Genomic DNA, 21449 nt, shown 5'->3' on the forward strand with positions numbered 1-21449 from the left:
TTTTCCTTTTGAGAACACCAATATTTTTTATTTTTACAGCTGTTATATCTGGTTAAAATTATATCAAATTAAAAAATTATATAAAATAAATAAATTTTGATATAAATTTAACAATTGAGAAATAAAAAATATCAATTTTCTTAAAAAGGAGAGAACACCATGAAAAGTATTAAAAATGAAGATTGAAATACTTTGTAAGCTGTCCAGAAGAAAAAAAAAATATAAAAAAAAGGGCCGAAAAGGGTAAACGGAAAGTAGGGAGAAAGAAGTAAATTGCAGACTATGATCCTCCTACTTCCCTAATTCCACGCCAGTCAAAAAGTGCCCAAACATCCTCGTCGTACTTGATAATTCCTGCTCCCTAACTTCGAGGGCGAGACAAGCTCTCTCTCTCACCACTTTATATCAGAGTGAAACCCCAAAAAGAAAAAGAAAGCGAAAAAGCTCTCCGTCTCAAACTCTATAATCTTCATTGTCTATTTCATCACTGAAAGAAAAAAAAAAAAGCAAAACCACTACATTTAAAGCAGACACAAAACCCAAATAAATAAAAAAAAACAAATTCTGAGTTCAAATTCTTTTCTTCTCATCGGAGCAAACAAATGCCACTTTGCCCCACTTCTCGTCCAAAGTATCCTTCTTCCTTTTCCCACAAAATATAAAAATCAAACCCAGAAAGATGATTACCGAAATTCTGGTTTTCGCCAGAGCTTCTGACACAGAGAAGCGAAGAAGAAGAAGTAGAAGAAGAAGAAGTGGAAGAAGAAGAAGAAGAAGAAGAGAAAAAGAAGAATAAGAAGACGAAGAATAGAGTGGTGGAATTGAGGGGAAATTCGGGAATGGCGAGCTCGAGCGGGACGAAGACCGATGGGGGCCCGCCGAGGACGCTGTCGAGGGGGATGACGAGGATGCCGACGCGGTCGGTGGATTTGCCCAACGAGGACAAGGCAGCCTTTGATAGTGAGCTCGTACCCTCCTCCTTGACCTCTATCGCTCCGATTCTCCGCGTCGCCAATGAGATCCAGAAGGAAAACCCTAGGGCCGCTTACCTTTGTATGTTTCCTCTCTCTCTCTCTCTCTCTCTCTCTCTCTTAATTTGTTTTCGTTCTAGTTTATGATCATTGTTATTTAGGTTTGAATTGTCTTTTTTTTTTTTGGGTTGCCTCAGAAATATTAATCTTGTGGAGAATTCCCGAATTAACGTTTCGGCTAATCTCATCGATCAATACCAGAATCTTTTCATTTCGGGACTTAGATCTTCTGTCCAACTATGGTGTCCTAAATGGTGTTTAATCAATCATATATGGCATGTATAGAAAATTTGAACTGCTTTTTAATTATCTTTTTTATGCTTATTATGGGTTGATGTGGAATGATATTATGGTTAGACACTAGTTAGGACATAAAACTTAGAAGATCTGGATCTCATTTCTAGAGCATTGACATGTATTTTGATTGGTTTATTTAAGTTGATCCAAGTTCTGTTAAATTAGGAAAATTAAAGTTTTAGAAATTTTAATTAGTGACGAGCTTACTTGTGATATGTTACTGATTGACTTGGCAGACTATTGCATTGACTTGGCAGTCTATCACTGATGGACCGATATCAATCAGCGACTAACTAATGTTATTTAATAATGGATAAACGCACTAAATAGCATTTTATGAATATAGTTTTGAAGTAAATAGCACATTTTTAAAACTTGATAAATTAAAGCATATTTTGATTTTTGATTTATAGTTTTCCAAATATACCCATCCTTTTAGGTTTTTCATCAGATGCTTCTCTCTCTTCCTCCACAACCTCTCTCTCTCTCTCCCACCTCCATGATTTCATGTCCAGACATCTCTCTCTGTCTCTCTCTCTTCGAGGATAACTCACCGCTGTTGTTGCCAAAGATCGGAGATCGTGATTTCTCCGGTTCTCTCTCTTCCCTCATTGCCGTCATCGCCGATCTGTGGCGCAGAGATCGCAAAGTGAGATCACGATTTCCTTGCTTCTTTCCTCTCCGTCTATTGGTTGTCTCCCACTGGCATTGCAACGCTAATCTGACAGAGACAACGTTCTCACGAACGGCAGACTCCAGCAACGACGGTGGTTGTCACCTCATTCTTGGTGCTCGCGAACAAGATTCCATTAAATGCCGTCGTGACCTCCCAGCAAGGGATCTCGCGCCGCCAGATGCGTCGCGAACCAGTTCGGCTAGCGTCGGTTCCATAGAGCAGATCCCGACCAATGATTTCTGTTTTTTGTTTTTTGTTTTCTCTGGGCTTGTCGATTTATGTGCTTTGTGTAGGTTATTTCTATGGGTTGGCATGGCAATGACAGGAACCAAGAGACATTCTTGGTTTGATAATGTATTTATGGAATGTTTTCAGAAAATAAGTGTAATTGTGGTATTTGGTGATTCTTAGATCTGATTTGTTATGATTTTTGGTTTTTAGATTTGATTTGTTCTGAGTTTGTGATAATCTAAGATTTTGGTTGATTAAATGTTGTGATTTGGTTTTCGGTGCCGCTTATTTCCGGATTTCTAGATTTTTGAGTAAATAAGGGTAAATATCATATTTGCTGGTTGTTGGTCCTCGGTCGTCGATGGTTGAATTATTAGGTAAATATGATATTTACGGATAAATATAGTATTTATCGGTAAATACAATGTTAAATGATCGCCAGAGTGAGTGACATATCAGATAAATATGATATGTACTAGTAAATACGGTATTTATTGGTAAATATAGTATTAAATGATTGCCGGAATGGGTGACAAATTTTCGGATTAGTATGATATTTACTAGTAAATATGATATTTACCGGTAAATACAGTGTTAAACGGTCGCCGGAGTCGGTGCTCGGATTTTCGGATAAATATGATATTTACTAGTAATTACGGTATTTACTAGTAAATACAGTGTTAAATGGTCGCTAGAGTCAGTGCTCGAATTTTCGGATAAATATGATATTTACTCGTAAATACGGTATTTATCGGTAAATATAGTGTTAAATGGTCGCCGGAGTTTGTGGCCGGATTTTCAGATAAATATTATATTTACTAGTAATTACGGATTTATTGGTAAATACGATATTTACTAGTAAATACAGTGTTAAACGATCCCTGGAGTCAATGTCTGAATTTTCGGATAAATATGATATTTATTAGTAAATACGGTATTTACTGGTAAATAGAGTGTTAAACGGTCACCAAAGTTAGTGGCTGAATTTTTGAAAAATATGATATTTACTGGTAAATACAGTATTTATTGGTAAATACAGTATTTACCTGTAAATACAGCATTATATGGTCACCGGAGTCGGTGGTTGGCTTTTCGGGTAAATATGGTATTTACTAATAAATATGGTATTTACCGGTAAATATAATGTTAAATGGTTGTCGAAAAACAGTCACTAAAAAATGGCCACCGGTCGTTGGAAAACGGTCGCAGGTTGCTGGAGCTGATCGCCGGAGCCGGCTGCTGGCCGCCGGTCCCGGCCATGGTGGACTTGACTATAATCTACCTTATGTAAAAAATATGCTATAATTTACCATTTTTTAAAAAATAGATGTTAGGGGGAGAAGTGAGGTGGAAAAGGAAGTTTAGGAGTATTTTTGGATTTTTAATAATGTTTAAAACTTAAAATATCAAATTATGCTATAATTTACTAATCACTTTATCAATTATGCTATTTCCCTCCTTATCCCTTTAATAATTTACTGGTCTAGCAATTGGTAAATTGGTGATAGACGGATCTATCGTTATTATTGGTAATTTTATCAATGATTGACCATTGTAATATCCAGCAAAAAGATTTAAAAAAAAAAAAAAAGAACGACCTTTTAACTAAAAAAGGGGTTCTGCTATTAATTAAATGGGGGTGGCTGAAACCGGCCATCTACCTAATTTTCCCCTTTTGCCTCTATAAATTTCATATAGTGTAATATTCTCTCCATTCTTCTTTTGTCCCTAGATGTCTCCACAATTAACACTTCCGGTTCTGTCCAGAAAGTTGTGTTTCAGACACTTTTTGGCGCTGCAAAAATGACTGTCCAATTTGTTAACCTTATGCATTTCCACTTGGTGAATATTACCATATGATCATGTGTGTCAAACGAAGTTCTACATGAGTTTAGCTGGCACTTTTTGGGTTTAAGGTGTAGTTGAGTTTATGCGTTGCTCTATGAGCATTGTTTATTGTCACTCTTTCAACAATGTTACGATGGTGGTTTCAGTTTAGCATTTTCTTTTGTATACATTGGTCTATTCTTTCTTAAAACATAGTTCTGGAAGTGGCAGTCTACACAAAAATATAGATTCTCCAAGATCAAACTACGGATCAGAATCCGTTGTTTTACCTAGTGTTTTCTTCTCAAAACAACAGTAATGGTGACTTTTATTGTATCTTGCATGTGATAATAGTTCCAGATGTTCTGAATGACAGTATCTTAGACATGCACATATTGACCATAAGTATCATAGCTGACTGGGAAAACCGATGTCTCAAATCTCAATTATGACCATTAATTCCTTAGAATGTGATGCAGTAACAAGCTTTTTACCTGCTTCTGTTGCAACTAGATATATTTCTCGTACCAACTATTCGTACTTGTCATGGTGCATAATCTACGTTCATCTATAGTGTCTGCGGTGTATGAATGGTTGAGTGGTTGAAGATTTACTTGTTCTTACCCTGCTGTATTTTGTCCAATTTAGGTCGCTTCCATGCATTTGAGAAGGCCCATTCGATGGATCCAACATCCAGTGGACGTGGTGTTCGCCAGTTTAAGACACATCTGTTGCACCGGCTTGAAAGGGTAGGCCTTTTGATGGTTGTTGGATAATTTCTTTATTTAGTCTTCTAGTTTTGGGTGGTTCTTGTAAATTTCTTGTTTCTTATGAAAAATTAAAAAACTTAATGTAAATTTATGCTAAAATGTTCTTATATGAACTGTTCGTGTTTTACGTCCCTCTCTCTTCCCCTACTTACATTTATTCCATCCAAAAATTTTGTACTGTACCATGTTCTTATTTCCCTAGTATTTTTCAAAGTGTTTATACGTTCTTAGGAAACATTCCCAGGTTCATCGTATGATTCACCTTACTTTATTGGTAAGAAGTCCTTAAACTAAGAAATTGTAGTGTCCACCATGAACAGGAGCAAAGTAAGACTAGTTTCCCGATCAAAATTTTAAAGCAAAGTTCTGTGCAAAAGACTTCTTGTTAGTTTCTTAAAGTGGGAGCAAATAGCAACTACATCATTAAATTTATACTTGCCTTTTCCCTTTAAAAAAAAATACTTGTTTTCAGCTTGGATAGTTTTCTGATATTACTGGTTTTAGAAAAAAGATGTAAGATTAGTGTGAGAAAATCTCAAATTGATCCATAGCCAAATGTAATTTTTTAGACCGATCACAAGCTTCTAAGATAAAACTCATTCAATTTCATTACTAAAGTTCATTCCAAATTTTATAGATACTGAAATTAATTATGAATAACTTTTGACTGTTATTGCAGGAAGAAGACGAAACAAAACATATACTTGCTAGAAACGATCCAAAAGAGATTCTGTTGTTTTACCAGCAGTACTATGATAAGAATATCAGAGGAGGAGAATATACAAAAAAACCGTGAGGCTTGCTTTTGAGTTGTGAACACGTGCATTTCTTATAACGTTTCTAATGATCTCATGTTCTCTTAATTTTTTTTTTTTTTTGGGTCCTTTTCAACACGTGAAGGGAGGAGATGGCTAGGATTTGTCAGATTGCAACAGTACTGTATGAGGTGCTGAAGACTGTGGTACCTCCAAATCAGATAGATCTGCAGGTTTGATGTCGTTGATGGCGGTGTCTAGGCTCCAAATTTTGAAGATACGTTTTGGGTAAATGGTGCTAAATACATATCTGTTTGACAATTTTTTATCTTTTTGATCGTAGACACAAAGAATCGCTGAGGATGTCATAAAGAAAAGGGACCAGTATGCACATTATAACATTCTTCCATTGTATGCTGTTGGGGTTAAACCGGCAATTATGGAACTTCCAGAGGTAGTATATTTGCAGTAATTATAAGTATGACTTTTTTTTTCCAAGACTACTTCAAGAAGTATTTTTTTCTTCTGTTTATTCGTATTTTCTCCTGAAATGCCTAGATCAAAGCAGCACTTCATGCTCTACGCAATGTGGATAATCTTCCAAAGCCCAGAATTCATTTTCCAGTCACCGGACCTGATGATAAAACAACAGTCCCTACAGAGCGGGTTGGACCTGTCAATGATATACTTGATTGGCTTGCCACTATATTTGGGTTTCAGGTAAATTGATCCTTTTATGCATATAAGTTTAGATTTTCATCTACTTCTAACATGCCCTTGGGCTAGCGGTCTCATAATGGTGTGACACTGCCTGGCGCTAATTGTTGTCACCGCCTGGTTCTAAATGTGGCCTTCCAGCACCATCTTTTACTTGACGAGAGGGCTTTTAGTAATATATGGATTCTCCCTAAAAAGGGCATCTCATACAAGACCTCAGTTTGGTGATGAGCCTGGACCTAATCTTTTGTGAGCTGAATGTTAAGAAAAGAAATGGATAATCTATTGTGCTACATTGAAAATAATGAACAGATTAAAAGATATAGAAAAAATAACCATATGTCGTAGTATAAGAGGTGCATAGAATAAATAGTGAAGGATTATGATTTGGACAATTTGCATTAGTTGTTTTGAATGCCAGGTGCTGATGGAAAAAAACAGTGATAAAATGACAGCAAAAAAGTGATTTAGTCTGTACTCGTATTCCGCCCTTCTATACCAGCAGTTTAAATACTAGTATTAGCATGCATGCATTTGGAAAGATGAATTAGGAAGATGATTTTTGGGTTTTCATTTGTCCTTTTGCAGTATATTACGTTTTTATGTTTATTTTTTAATCTTTTTGGTTTTGTGGATAGCTTATCCTCTATTGCTGTAATTGAATACTTTATCAATGGAGGAGTTTTTCTTATAAAGAAAAGCATTAATTTACCATTTCTTTTCCAAGACCCAGCTAGTTTTGTCCCTTCCAGCCTTTCTCTGAGTTTGAGGGAAGATTTCAGCAGGATCAAACATCTTGTGGTTTAAGTTTGGAATTTGAACATACAACTGATATTCCAAGAGACAAGAACTATGATTATCGGATGTTATTCTGTTTTTAACCATATGGTCTTGATTCGGGTGAAAATAATTTTGTTATATTTTCCATGCTTTAAACAATTAGCACTGCAAACTCTATTACAGGGAGCATTTTGCCCCCTACTACCATCTTTTTCATTCATTTTCGTATGAATGCCACACATCTTTTCTGATTCATTTGGAAATGATAAATTTGACGAATTATCTAAAATTTTACCAGGGAAAGCAGTCAATATGTTAGCATCATGCCTTCTGAAATAAATTTTATGTTATAAAGTAATGTTAGAAGCATACAGTGACTTAACTTTCCTCAGTGGCGTAACCCTCAGTCACGTTCCATGCTCTGCCCAAAAGTGGCTCCTCTAAGAGACAATAGACTTACCCTTTTAAAGCCATTTCTCAAGACATTTAGTGAAGGCCTTTTTTTTCAATTATAATGCGTTCTTTGCGCAAACACAAAATAATGGTTTTATACAGCTTTTAACTATCACACTGATGTGGTGATATTTGCGTACTGATTTGATTGATCTACTTATCTGTTTGCCCGTTTATGAAATGTGGATGTGTTTTCTTTGGTTGAGATTAGCAACACCCTTTCATTCACTCATGATGAACTCTGGTTTAGGCTTTTCAATTTTTTGAGAAGGAAACACTTGAATCTAACTGTATTGTCATGTTGAATTCTTGGGATATGAAGAAAGGAAATGTCGCAAATCAGAGAGAACACCTCATATTGCTTCTTGCGAACATTGATGGAAGGGGGAGGAATCCTGGAGAGTATACACAAGTAAATCCTTTTTCCTTTGAGACACTATTTGTTTTATTTATTAAGTTGTGTTTTATACTCTATTTGTTCAATAGTAGTTTTAACTTGCATTTCTTTCTATCACCACTGATTGATTATAATCTTGTTGCAGTTGGAAAGTGGTACTGTAGTACAGTTGGTGGACAAGATTTTTAAAAATTACCGTTCATGGTGTAACTATTTGCATTGTAAGTCACATCTAAGGTAAGAAAGCTGGATACTTTTCAAACACACAGTTAAGGCCCTTTCTAGTGCTCATCACATTAGATTTATTCCAGTACTTTATTTTTTAACTTGAGTGCCTAACTTCCATTGGGTGTGTTCTTTCACCTTTTGCTTCACAGGTTTCAGCAAGGTACTGACATCCAACAGCTGCCACTTATTTACGTTGCGCTTTATCTTCTTATATGGGGTGAAGCTTCAAATATTCGGTTCATGCCTGAATGCTTATGCTACATTTTCCATAATGTATGTTTATTTAGATAACTGTAATTGAGTTTTTTTTTTTATTTTTTATTTTTTTTTATTTTTTTTATGTGTAATTGAGTTTTTCTTGTCTGTATCACATGGTTACTTTCCTGAATTGGAATACTTTTTATATTTTGAAGAAACTTTTATGCCTGACAATAATCTTATCTCCAAATTGTGGAAGATGGCGAATGAGGTCTACGGGATTCTCTATAGCAATGCCGGTTCTGTAAGTGGAGATGCATATCCAAATGAAGCACGTGATGAAGAGTATTTTTTGAGGACTGTTATCACCCCAATTTATGATGTGTTGCACAAGGTAAAATTGCCTTTGCACTCTTTGTTTCGTTTTACTTGATTTTATACTTAATTTCTGTGTCTAAAAGTACAATTTTGTTCTTTGCAAAGGAAGCAAAGAGAAATAAAGGAGGAAAGGCAAGTCATTCAAGTTGGAGAAACTATGATGATCTCAACGAATACTTTTGGTGAGTATCTTTGAATAAAAATGTCTGATTGTATACTTCTGCAGATGTAAATGGCTAAAAAGTTTGTTCCTTTTTTAGGTATGAGAAATGTTTTAGCAGCCTAGGGTGGCCGATGGATCATAAATCGGACTTTTTCAGGCATTCAGATGGGATACCACCTGCAAATGAGGTACTCTCTCTCTCTCTCTCCCTCCCCTTGCAGTCGAGGAGATTTTCATGCAAAAGATTATGCTTGATACACCTCATTTTCAAATCTATTAGTATGGAGAACAACCATTGTCATTATTGGTGCCAAAAGTATTGTCTGATAACCATTTGAGAAAAGCATTGGTTTTGAAATTCATTTGTGCCGACAGATGGGACATCATTGTTTATAAGCATGTATACGCACATGTCCATAATCCATGTTCCAAGTGTGGAAATATCTATGCTGTTCTTTTCTTTCTTTGTTTTTTTTATTTATTTATTTTTTATAAGAAACGTCAAGAATTTATTGATACTGAAATAGAAAGTTACAGCCGGGACAAGGAGTCTGCCTAGAATATAAAAAAGAAAAGAGAGACGTTAACCTTACTTTTTGAATTACTTATTCAAAAACCATAGGGTCCTAACTAATGTAAGGCCTACATAGATAGATACTATATGCGTGAACATTTATAGCAAATAACATATTTATAGGCGTTTTTGCCCTGAAATGAGAATGTGATGCTCCTCATATGTTTGGCAGAGGCTAAATCAAGCTCCTAGTGGAAGGAGGAAGCCTAAAACAAATTTTGTGGAAGTCCGTACATTTTTGCACCTCTACAGAAATTTTGATCGGATGTGGATTTTCTTTATACTGGCTTTCCAGGTAAACTTGATGTTTGAGTATGTGTTTTTCGTTCAAGTAAAATACTTTTTGCACCCTTTAAAAGAAAAAAAAAGGAAAAACATCCATGTACTTATCATTGACTGATGGCAGTGAACTTGAGCATGATGGGAAAGGTAAGAGTTTAATATTTGTGAGAGGCATTGGAAATGGTGGATGGATAAAAGGCAGTAATAATCCGCTTGAGATGGCAGTGAACAGATATATTAGGATATCTTTGTTAGTAAAAGGTGTGAAATTTTTCTTGTAGGAGTAGTTTTTGAATTTCTAGAATTTAATGGAAATATGGACCATATCAATTAGGAGAGATTTTACTATGTTTCTACCATGAATCACCTTTGTAATAATCTTCCATCTAATAAACTGAAGGGAGGTTCAATTTAAAGTACAAGTGAGGTCGCTGTAATTTGCTCTTTTGGTTCTTGGCCTTTCTCCTGAAGGATTGCACCTCATTGTATACGTTTATCTATACATTTTTTTCAGGCCATGGTCGTTGTTGCGTGGAACACTTCTGGATCTATTGCAGCTTTCTTTGATGCGGATGTCTTCAGAAGTGTTCTAACCATCTTCATCACTTCTGCTTTCCTTAATTTTTTACAAGGTAAAGGTGATACCCTAATGTGTGCACTTAATTTCTTTGCCTACGAAATTTGGGTATGGAGCTAATTCTTGTTCTCGTACAAAAAGAGCTATTTCTGTTTCTTAGCTTCTGGCATCTGTTATCCGTTCATTCTAACTTCTGATACAGCAACCACAAGCATTTGAACCAACTATATTCTGTCAAGTTATAGTTAAGCTAGTTTCTTGCAGCTTTCTTATTTTCTCTGTTCATGTCATGCAGCTGTTCTGGATATAGTTCTTAGTTTCAATGCATGGAAAAGCTTAAAGATCACTCAAATTGTGCGATACCTCTTGAAAGTTGTAGTGGCTGCTTTCTGGGTCGTGGTCCTGCCAATTTTTTACTTCAGTTCATTGCAGAATCCGACAGGGCTTGTGAGATTCTTTAGCAGTTGGGCTGGAGATTGGACAAATCAGTCATTTTATAACTATGCAGTTGCAATTTATTTGCTACCCAACATATTGGCTGCTGTACTGTTTGTTCTTCCACCCTTACGAAAAACGATGGAGCGTTCTAACTTTTGGATGGTCACTCTTCTTATGTGGTGGGCTCAAGTAAGCATGCTAGCATTCATTAGTGACGACGTCTATTCTTTTGTTCGATAATTGGTGCTCATATGTTCCTTATTTTCTTTTTTGTCTTGAACTTCTTTTTTGCTTGATTCAAGTATCCTTTACACAATGTTTTTTTACCCTACGACAGCCAAAGTTGTATGTAGGAAGAGGCATGCATGAAGACATGTTTTCACTTCTGAAGTAAGGAAGCTTTCTTCTTTTAAGTTTTCTACTCCACATTCTGAAAGAGGACCTTTGGGGGGCAAGGGGTGCACTGTTTCCTGACTTTGCTCCATGCTTCGTACTCGATATTTGACAAATTTAGGATCTATTGTGAAGAATAAGAATAACTAGCTCTTATTTTAATTTATGGTTGTACAACTCTTTATTAAATATACACAGGAAATTTACTAGTAGGAAATGGATAAAACACAGAAACCAAAGGTATAATATACGGAGTAACAAAATTTTTAGTTCTGTTAAGGCGGCTTTTTAGTTAACTGTTAGGGAAGTTATAAGTAAATTCCCTATGCTCAATAATCTAGACACATATCCTGGCATTCCTTAATAATAAAGAATATGCAGTTTTTATTGTTTATATAATTCAATGTGTGTCACAGATATACATTTTTTTGGATCATGCTGCTAATCAGCAAGCTGGCATTTAGCTACTATGTTGAGGTAAATGTAGTCTGTTTGATTACGAGGATAACTTTATAGTCTATTGTTTGCTACTATGTTTATTGAAATGGTATTTTGATCTGTTAGAAATTGAACCTAAAAAAGTAGTTCCCCATGCTATACAAGCACATACACCCACATGCATGCAGCGCCTGCTGAGCAACTTGTTTGGATTGGTTAAATTTCTATTTATTTATTTATTTATTATTATTTTTTTAAAAAGATTAGGATTCTTACCAGTTGCCGATAAGGAATGCGGATAAAATTTTCTCCTTTTTCAGAACTATTTGAATTATGTTTAGAAATTGAAGGGTGTGCTATGGATAATTTGACAAATACCAAGTTTATTCTCATAATTGACATAAAAAGATGACACAATGATAGTAAACTGGAGATAGAATGTGCAAAGAACATTACTGGACTTTGCAAGTATTGCACATTGAGAAAGACAGGAACTATAATGGAGTTTGTTCTCTTGGATTTTTCCTTAAAGTAGTGTGAAAAAATATGGAATTGGATGAAGAATCCTTAGCTATACTTTTAAAATTTTAGTTTTAGAAATGAACATAAAGTACAAATTTACCTGCACATTTATATTGAACCTTTTTCTTTAATGGCTATAATTGTTATTTTTCTGATCTTTTTGCACTTATGATTCTGGATATCGAATACTTCTATAATAATCTGTACGCTTTTAGAGAAGAGAAAGAAACTTCTTATTTCTCATTGAATAACTTCATACATACCGGCCTCCTTATATAGATGAGCCAGAAGATAACAAATAAAGGGAAATAAAACAAATAAGGAAACAAATGAAAAAAGAAGGAAATTGCCTAAACACTAATCCCATGACTTTAGGGAAATTATTCTGAATCAGCTAACAATCCTCCTACATAATTACTCTATATTCGGCCACATACAGCAATATAACAGCCAATCATTCATAAGTTACTGACATAATCTAACAAGGAGAATTTTGTTCTTGAATACGAAATAGGAGATTAACCTCTAAAAGTGTGAAACAGTGAATCTTTATAGTCAGGAGGAGTTATACACCTATTTCAATTTAGCAGATTGTTAAACATAGTTACTTACTACAATTCTGACGCTTAAATACCAAACTTATGGTAAAAGTATTAAAATGGGAATTAATCATATGGTAAAAGTATTAAAATGGGAATTAGTCATCCTTCCCTGTGGTTTTTCTGTTAACTTTCACTGATTATGTTTCAGTTTGAATGTAAATCGTCTTTTTAATGACTTTCCAAATACTTCAGGCTCTGATTAATGTGTTTTATTGTCAGATATTGCCTCTAGTGGAACCAACAAAGCTGATAATGGAGATGCCTATCGATAATTATCAATGGCATGAATTCTTTTCAAATGGTTAGTCCTTAAACTCCTTTTATTTACGTGATAATATTCCCACTTTATTTTAACTGCGGCTGATTCCTGTACTTGCATTTTGTTATTGCTTTAGTAACGCACAATATTTGTGTCGTCATTGCAATATGGGCACCAATTGTTCTGGTGAGTAAAACTATACCAGAATTTCTCTTCTTCTTCTTCTCCTCCTCTCTTTTTTTTTTTTTTTTCCCTTTGTTATGCTAAAATATGATTCTTATGCTTGTGAATATAATTTATGCCATTTTGTTATGTACAATTGATGTGCAGGTTTATTTTATGGATGCACAAATATGGTATGCCATTTTTTCTACTCTATTTGGTGGGATACATGGGACCTTCAGCCATCTGGGTGAGGTTAGTCGTGAAGTCTCTTGTCACACTATGGGAAAAATTGATAGTGATAAAACTAGCATAAAATATTGTGTTTTGGTAAACATACCCATCAGTGTATGGCTGCCCTTTTGGGTTTGCGGAATGTTTGACATTTCTTTTATGATTGTGTCCTCAAACAACGTCCCAATTGGGTTCAATAATTCTCTCCCTCATGATCGGTTAATGTCATTTTCCTTAGATAAGAACACTTGGGATGTTGCGGGCCAGATTTCAAGCTGTGCCTAGAGCTTTCAGTAAACGTCTCATGCCATCATCGGAAAAGGTTGCTGCACGGAAAGACGAGATTAAAGATGAGGTAATGCCAATTTCAGTCACTGCTGTACACAGTTCTCTTTGATGTACGGAAGAGTTCGGTCTTCCCCTTTGTTCTTTTTCTGTTTTTGTTCTTTGGCTAACAAGAATGATTTTCCATGACAGGATCCAAATGTGAGAGAGAATATTGCCAATTTTTCTCAAGTGTGGAATGAATTCATAATTTCTATGCGACAGGAAGACCTCATCAGCAATAGGTTTTAATTGTTTCTAGCTCAAGAAGCTGTATTATAGGAAAAACAGAATGTTCAAGTTTCTTATTATTTCCTATAATTGGCAATTGTTCAGAGATAAAGATTTGCTGCTTGTTCCTTATTGCTCCAATGATGGTTCTGTTATCCAGTGGCCCCCTTTCCTGCTCGCTAGTAAGGTATTTGCCTTGCATTGCTTCATGTGTAATGTTTCTGCTCACCTTAGATCCTGTAATCTATATCCTTTTCTTTTCTCAAAATTCTTGTGTGACAGATTCCTATAGCACTGGATATGGCAAAAGATTTCAAGGGGAAGGAGGATGATGAATTATTTAAGAAGATTAAGGGCGATTACTACATGGATTCAGCAGTAACTGAATGCTATGAGTCACTTGGGGATATAATATATGGCCTTCTGCAAGATGAAGCTGATAGGATGTAAGGCAAAACTTTCACAGTACAATGTTGAAAATCACCTTGCTGCATAACTGTTCTTTGTGAAAACTAAGACCACCTTTCCTTGGAAAGTACCATTTCAATTTTTCTTCTGTTCTTATGGAATAGGGTTATAAAGAAGATACGTGACGAAGTTGACGTAAGTATAGAAAGGCAGGAATTTTTGACTAATTTTCGGATGAGCGGGCTTCCCTCTCTTAGTGAGAGGTTGGAGAAATTCTTAAAACTATTGGTAACATACTTCTCTATGATTTCTCAATGTTATCAGTGCTGCATATTTCAACAGTGAACTGATATATATGACTTGGACGTGCCACTGCTCATTGAGTACTTTTTGTTGGTATATTGACAGCTATCAGATGATGGAGAACTTGAGACTAAACAACATCAGATAATCAACGTCCTTCAGGATATTATGGAAATTATCATAAAAGATGTTATGGTTTATGGACATGAGTAAGCACTGAAAAAATTAAAACTTACTAGAGAAAGAAAAAGAAAACAAGATTTTAAATTTGCAACTAACGAGCCACTGTGTCTCCTGAATTTTACGGGTATTATTCTTCTTTATAGAATCTTCGAAGCCATTCATCGTCAAAATATAGATGTTCAAAGTGATAAAAAAGAGCAGAGATTTGAGAAGATTCATATCCAGCTTGCAAAAAATAAATCGTGGAGGGAGAAGGTACTCTTATGTGCATGCATTTACTAAAATTGTTTCATTCAGATATTTTATCCATAATAACTTGTGCATTTCTTCTTAGGTGGTCAGGCTTCATTTGCTTTTGACTGTCAAGGAATCTGCCATAAGTGTGCCTCAGAACTTGGAAGCTCGCCGCCGCATAACTTTCTTTGCAAACTCCCTTTTTATGAACATGCCAAGGGCTCCTGTAGTTCGTGACATGCTCTCCTTTAGGTTTGTCTCAAAATAGAACGCCTGTTTTATAAAAGGGAAATTCAAATGCAATATAGTGAAGTTTTGAGAGGGTGCCGTTATGACAAATAGCATAAATTATTTCTCATGCAGTTTCTTCCCCATTTAATAAAGTTCTGTTTCTTATCTAGAAAAGTTTCTTACATCCGAACCAAGATAAGAATTGTATGCCTATGTCACTCTTTTAGTTAGCTGGTCTGCTTTTGGTTGGGTAGTTGCATTCCTCTATCAAAAATGGTATTCAAATTTAGATGGCTAATGTGCTTTTTGCTGCTTTAAGATTTAAACATCTCTGTTTGTTCTGTGCTTTTTGCTGGGAATCTTTTCTGGTTTTCCAATTAGTGTTTTGACTCCGTACTACAAGGAAGATGTCCTTTACACTGATGAGGAACTTGATAAGGAAAACGAGGATGGGATATCTATTTTGTTCTACCTGAAGAAAATATATCCTGGTGAGGTTCAAGTCTCACGCTGCATTATTCTTTTTTTCTTTCTTTCTTTCTTTCTTTTTTATTTTTTATTTTTTTATTTTTATGTTCTGAAATAAGCTTAAGTTCCACATACCTTTTGTTTATTGTAAATAGATGAATGGACAAATTTCACGGATCGGATAGATCCCAAAAATGAATTATTTGAGGAGGACATGTCAGAGTCAATTCGTGAGTGGGTATCTTATAGGGGGCAAACACTTTATAGGACAGGTATGGGTGATTGTTTGATATTCAATCTCCTTAATACTTACATCATTTACAGATCTGAATTTAAAATTTGAATAATTTTTCTTCCAGTGAGGGGGATGATGTACTATAGGCAGGCTTTAGAGCTTCAATGCTTCCTTGAATTGGAGGGACATAATGGTTAGTGGATTTCCGTGAAAAGTGCTATCTTTCATTTCCAGATGAGCAGATCCATATTTTGGTTTAGACATTGTTAAAATGCTGCTAAAGTTTCAAATATGTGCTTGGTAATCCTTTTTTCTTTTCCTGACAGATATCTTTGGTGGCTACCGAAGCTTGGACTTAAACGACAGAGCTCAGAAGGGTTTCCGTGATCGTGCACAAGCTCTAGCCGATTTGAAGTTTACTTACGTTGTCTCTTGTCAGGTCTATGGTGCTCAAAAGCAATCCGATGATGCTCGTGACAAAAGTTGTTATAAGAATATTCTCAAGCTGATGTTGACGTGAGTTTTTTGTACTGTGACAAAATGAATGCCAATTTCCTTTAATCTTAAAGTTGCTGTTGCTATTCTAAATATGTTAATTGTGTACAGACACCCATCGCTGCGTGTTGCTTACATAGATACAGTTGAGTGCACAGTGAATGGAAGACCCCAAAAGGTTTATTACTCTGTTTTGCTCAAGGGAGGGGACAAGTTAGATGAGGTATGGAAGAATCTATTGGTTACGTGAAGCGTGAACTCCTTATTGTTCTCTGTTTTTCCAACATGTGGTAATTTCTTAGCAATGAGAGTTTAGATCTCAACTAAGTAAAGGACCTAAAAAACGTTAGCTGGTTTAGGTTTGAGGCCATTGGGTAATAACAACGCTTTTCACATTGCAACATCCATAGAGTATACAAATTTTGTTAGCATAGTGATGTAAGTTGTGACTAGGGTATCCAATGTTGTACTTTCTTTGATTTGCCAAAGTCAAAGCATGGTATAGGTGCCATAGGGTGGTGAGGCATGTTATTGCTTGCAAAGAAAGAGAGAGTGGGGTAGACTGGGAGAGCAAGACTACACTTGTGGAATAAGGTTTAAAGGGTACACGGAATTCTTGGCGAAAGGATGAGGGATGCAAGGGATTGGGGAATGAAACTGAGATGTTTTCGGTTGGATATATGTGAAAGCTGCTTACGTAATGGATCAACTGTTTTTTTGAGGGATTGTTTTGAGTATAAGAAAAAAGAGAATTGTGTATAATTATATTTCTAAAGGTTATTCTCACCAATGCCCCCTGAACTGTAACGTCACCCTCATTTTGCCCCTAAACTTTAAAATTTGTCACTTTGCCCCCTGAACTTTAAGTTCATCACCGGTTAACCCTTTCCATCACAGGTTTACCCTTTCCATCACAATTTCAGTTAAAAAAATATAAAAATATGGATAAATACATTCACATAGTTTGTTTGTTAGAGTTTTCATTAAAAAGAAATAGAATAAGACAATACAATTTCGTTTAACGCTCTTTTTCTCCGTTTGTTTTTAACTAATATTGTGACATAGGGGGTTAAGTGGTGATGAACTTAAAGTTAGGGGACAAAGTGACAATTTTTAAATTTCAAGGGACAAAGTGAAGTTGACACTATAGTTCAAGGGGCATTAGTGATAATAACCCTAATTTTAAAAATATATTCTGAGAACATGAAACAATGAATAATCTCTGATGAATATATTGAATAATTAATAATGAATAACTACTTAGCAAATGAAAATTAATATATTAGTAAACTATTAATAACTAATATATTATTAATTAATGATTAAATTAGTAATTAGTATATATAAATAATTAATAACTAGTAATTAATAATTAGTATAGAACTAATTACTATGTTTGTAATATACTAACAATTATTAAATTAATAACTACTTAATAACTACTTCTATACTAACTGTTAATTACTAGTTATTAATTAGTATACTTGTAACAATAATCAATATGTTTGTAATTTATTAGCATACTGTTTACTAATAATTACTATATCTATAATTAATTAATATACTATTAAATAATTACGTATGTAATTAATAATTTTTATTATGTTTAATTATTGGTTTCCTAAATTGATTTAATTTTTACATATTACACAATTAGTAATCAACCTTTAATTAATAATAATCAATTACTTATTATCAATTATTAATAATTTATTATTGTTGATTAATATATTACAAAATTAATATGTAGTAATTGATATTAGTTCAATAATTAATAAATTAATTAGTTACTATTTATTTACTAACTATTAATTGATAAATTATTAGTAATTAACTATTTAATATAGCACTGCTGATAAGTTCTAGAAAATGAAAATGGAAAGGGGAAAACAACTTTCGGGTGTTTCCTTTTCCTTCTCAAAAATAGACCTTCCAAACTATACGAGTCATTTTCAAAAATACATACTAAACAAACGCTATTTTGGAATTGTTTCTAAAAAACTTTGTTAGAAAGCATGAGAACCGTTTTAGAAACAGAACCAAATAGGCCCATTTCTCTCTACTTGAAAGGGTGGTGAACATCAGGTCCTCCTCTATATTTTGTAACTTTTTCCCTTTTTCAAGATATTCACCTGTTCTCATTAAAAAACAAAAAAACAAAAACAAAAAAAAGGATATTCACCTGTTCTTTATCAATAAAAAAAGGCCTTTATGTCCTTTATTTGTAATCCTCCCATTCTCTTTTATATGTAAATGAATGTTTCTGTTCGATTAAAAGATAAAAATGAAAAAGAAGTCATATCATCAAATCGGGTTAAGTATAGACTTTGTATGGAGCTATTAACATGTCTGTCCACCTTTTGAATTTAATTTCTTTAAGTGAGATCCAGATCAAGGGTCGTTGATGTAATCTACTTCTCGTACCTAACATCTGGAACTTCTTAAATTACTAGGAAATATACAGGATCAAGCTTCCAGGACCTCCTACAGACATTGGTGAAGGGAAACCTGAAAACCAGAATCATGCTATTATTTTTACTCGTGGAGAAGCCCTGCAGACAATAGACATGAATCAGGTAAAATTCTTTCCTTCTTTTGAAACTACATGTGAAAATGGGGATGGAAGAAAAGTTCCAATGTGCTCTCTTACCTCCTTTTCCAGGATAATTACTTTGAAGAAGCTTTCAAAATGAGAAATGTACTGGAGGAGTTAACAAAGCATCGTCGAAGTGCACGAAAACCCACAATATTAGGTCTGAGGGAGCATATATTCACTGGAAGGTCAGTCTTTTTCGTATATCTCTGCACTGTAGATTTGATATCCATTACTGTTATGCAAGATACAATGCAAAGATGCAATGATGCTGTTCTATACTAATTGTTTCTATCTTTTTTACAGTGTTTCCTCTCTCGCATGGTTCATGTCCAATCAGGAAACTAGTTTTGTAACTATTGGGCAACGGATTTTGGCAAATCCTCTTAGGTAAGTCAAATATTATTTACATGACTGACGGATCCTTGCAGCAATTTCGACTTTTCAAATTTATGTGTGCATCTAGGCCATGCAAGTCTTTTAGTTTCTTCGATTGAAAGAAGCTGGGCTAAGGTCATCCCTAAGCCTAGTATATTTCAAGATAATAGGTGATAGAATTGCAGCGACAATTTTGTTTTATATATATTGATAAACAATCTTTTTATTAGTTCTTGACATACCTCAAGTAGTGAAGTTATTTTTGGCCATTCAACATAGAATAGGTGTGGCTAATACCTCTGTGCATTTCTTTGTCGCTGCCACGGATGCACATTGGGACCAGTTGTCAGCTTCTAGCTTGTGCCCCCCTCTGAAGGCTGATGTCTTTTGGGCTGCTATTTAAGCTATTTGCGCTTAATTGAACTCTTTTGATGCCAAATGTTTCTCTCCCCCACTTAATTTTTTCTTTTTTATTTTTTTTCTCTTCCCTCTATTCATTTCTTTTCTTTTCTTTCCCTTCTCAATTTCTATTTCTCTCACATTTTCAGACCTACATATTGCATCATTGTTTTTTTTTTTTTTCATTTTTTGATTTTTTTTGCGCTTCCATCTCATCTTTTTTACTGTAACTTTCTTTCTTCTGGCCGTATTTCTTATTTTTTTTGCCAAAAGTTTAGTTGCTATCCAACATTTATAATTAGCTTATATATAGTCACAATTAACATATTGAGATATGTAAACTTTTGTTCATTGATAAAACATTTTAGAATTGTAGACTTTTCTTAATTTCGTTTTAGGTGATTAGGTGCAATGTTCATAATTTGTATTTTATTCTTCACATAGATGATTTTAATCCTAGATCCGTCACTGCTTTGTCGACCTCAATCTTCTCCTAACTCACCTAGTCCAACCATTTAGTACGACATTCATTGTTCAAAATCCAGATATAATGGTTTAATAAAACTCTAGTTAGGAGAATCCTAGTTCTCCTTTCACTTTTACACATTGATGCTTGCTTTCTTTATGATAAAATTTCTCAGAAAAATAAGGGATTTCTTGGCTCAGCAGGTCTCAGCGTTGACTTATATATTCTTTTTATTCTCATACAAGCATCTGAATAATGCTATTTTGACTTTACAGGGTGCGTTTTCATTATGGTCACCCTGATATTTTTGATAGAATATTTCACATAACAAGGGGTGGCATAAGCAAAGCTTCAAGAGTTATCAATTTAAGTGAAGATATATTTGCAGGTAATATTTGAGGATTAAGTTATTAATTTAATATAAAAAAGATTTAACCGACAGATTTTATCTGGGGACTAATTTTATAAATCTACAGGGTACAATTCAACTTTGCGTGGAGGATTTATTACACATCATGAGTATATCCAAGTGGGCAAAGGGCGTGACGTGGGCATGAATCAGATATCACTTTTTGAGGCTAAGGTTGCAAATGGAAATGGAGAGCAAACACTAAGCCGTGATGTTTATCGGCTTGGACGTCGATTTGATTTCTACAGAATGCTATCTTTTTACTTCACAACAGTTGGTTTCTACTTTAGTAGTATGGTAAGTTGAAATGATCTCACATATGTACAGTGGCGGAGCCAGAAAATTCTTATAGTGGGGGCGAAAATTAAACCAAAAAGTTTTACTAAAGCAACAGTACAACAATTTTAAACAAGTTTAATTCACTCTTTGAAGTTAATGGTTCAAAAAATTATTCATCTACATAATATTGTGGTTGACTTTTGGTTTTATTTGGTATTTTAAATTAATTACAAGTATATCAAAGTTCAAAAGTTAAAACTTGGGGTATATATGAAAAGTTTTCTGAACATTTTGATTATTACAAAATGAAAATTTTTGGGGGGGCGAAATAAGGATAAATTTGTTTTTACTGATGGGGTAATAGTGTAAAGGAGCCACTTTGGCCAGTGGCTGGCCCCCCCGGGGTCATCCGGGGCCCCCCCCCGCCAATG

General features: G+C 34.6%; 1 protein-coding gene across 1 annotated transcript in view; it reads left to right on the forward strand.

Moving 5' to 3' along the window:
• Nucleotides 1–336: 336 nt before the first annotated feature.
• Nucleotides 337–21449, forward strand: part of LOC21404233 (callose synthase 7) — a 23947-nt gene continuing 2834 nt past the window's right edge. The window contains exons 1-38 of the mRNA XM_024169333.1: nt 337–1053; nt 4711–4811; nt 5512–5624; nt 5733–5820; nt 5931–6041; nt 6146–6307; nt 7860–7949; nt 8080–8171; nt 8312–8435; nt 8620–8754; nt 8844–8920; nt 8999–9089; nt 9648–9770; nt 10272–10389; nt 10630–10961; nt 11110–11162; nt 11582–11642; nt 12947–13028; nt 13123–13172; nt 13317–13403; nt 13621–13737; nt 13860–13951; nt 14043–14124; nt 14220–14383; nt 14510–14633; nt 14754–14857; nt 14975–15086; nt 15166–15317; nt 15678–15787; nt 15920–16036; nt 16124–16192; nt 16326–16515; nt 16606–16717; nt 18948–19070; nt 19157–19275; nt 19394–19477; nt 20606–20718; nt 20807–21036. Coding sequence (XP_024025101.1) covers nt 840–1053; nt 4711–4811; nt 5512–5624; nt 5733–5820; nt 5931–6041; nt 6146–6307; nt 7860–7949; nt 8080–8171; nt 8312–8435; nt 8620–8754; nt 8844–8920; nt 8999–9089; nt 9648–9770; nt 10272–10389; nt 10630–10961; nt 11110–11162; nt 11582–11642; nt 12947–13028; nt 13123–13172; nt 13317–13403; nt 13621–13737; nt 13860–13951; nt 14043–14124; nt 14220–14383; nt 14510–14633; nt 14754–14857; nt 14975–15086; nt 15166–15317; nt 15678–15787; nt 15920–16036; nt 16124–16192; nt 16326–16515; nt 16606–16717; nt 18948–19070; nt 19157–19275; nt 19394–19477; nt 20606–20718; nt 20807–21036 — 4518 coding nt within the window. The 5' untranslated portion in view covers nt 337–839. The remainder of the gene's footprint in view (nt 1054–4710; nt 4812–5511; nt 5625–5732; nt 5821–5930; nt 6042–6145; nt 6308–7859; nt 7950–8079; nt 8172–8311; nt 8436–8619; nt 8755–8843; nt 8921–8998; nt 9090–9647; nt 9771–10271; nt 10390–10629; nt 10962–11109; nt 11163–11581; nt 11643–12946; nt 13029–13122; nt 13173–13316; nt 13404–13620; nt 13738–13859; nt 13952–14042; nt 14125–14219; nt 14384–14509; nt 14634–14753; nt 14858–14974; nt 15087–15165; nt 15318–15677; nt 15788–15919; nt 16037–16123; nt 16193–16325; nt 16516–16605; nt 16718–18947; nt 19071–19156; nt 19276–19393; nt 19478–20605; nt 20719–20806; nt 21037–21449) is intronic.

The sequence above is a fragment of the Morus notabilis genome, unplaced genomic scaffold, assembly GCF_000414095.1.
Source record: "Morus notabilis unplaced genomic scaffold, ASM41409v2 Scaffold269, whole genome shotgun sequence".
Taxonomy (NCBI): domain Eukaryota; kingdom Viridiplantae; phylum Streptophyta; class Magnoliopsida; order Rosales; family Moraceae; genus Morus; species Morus notabilis.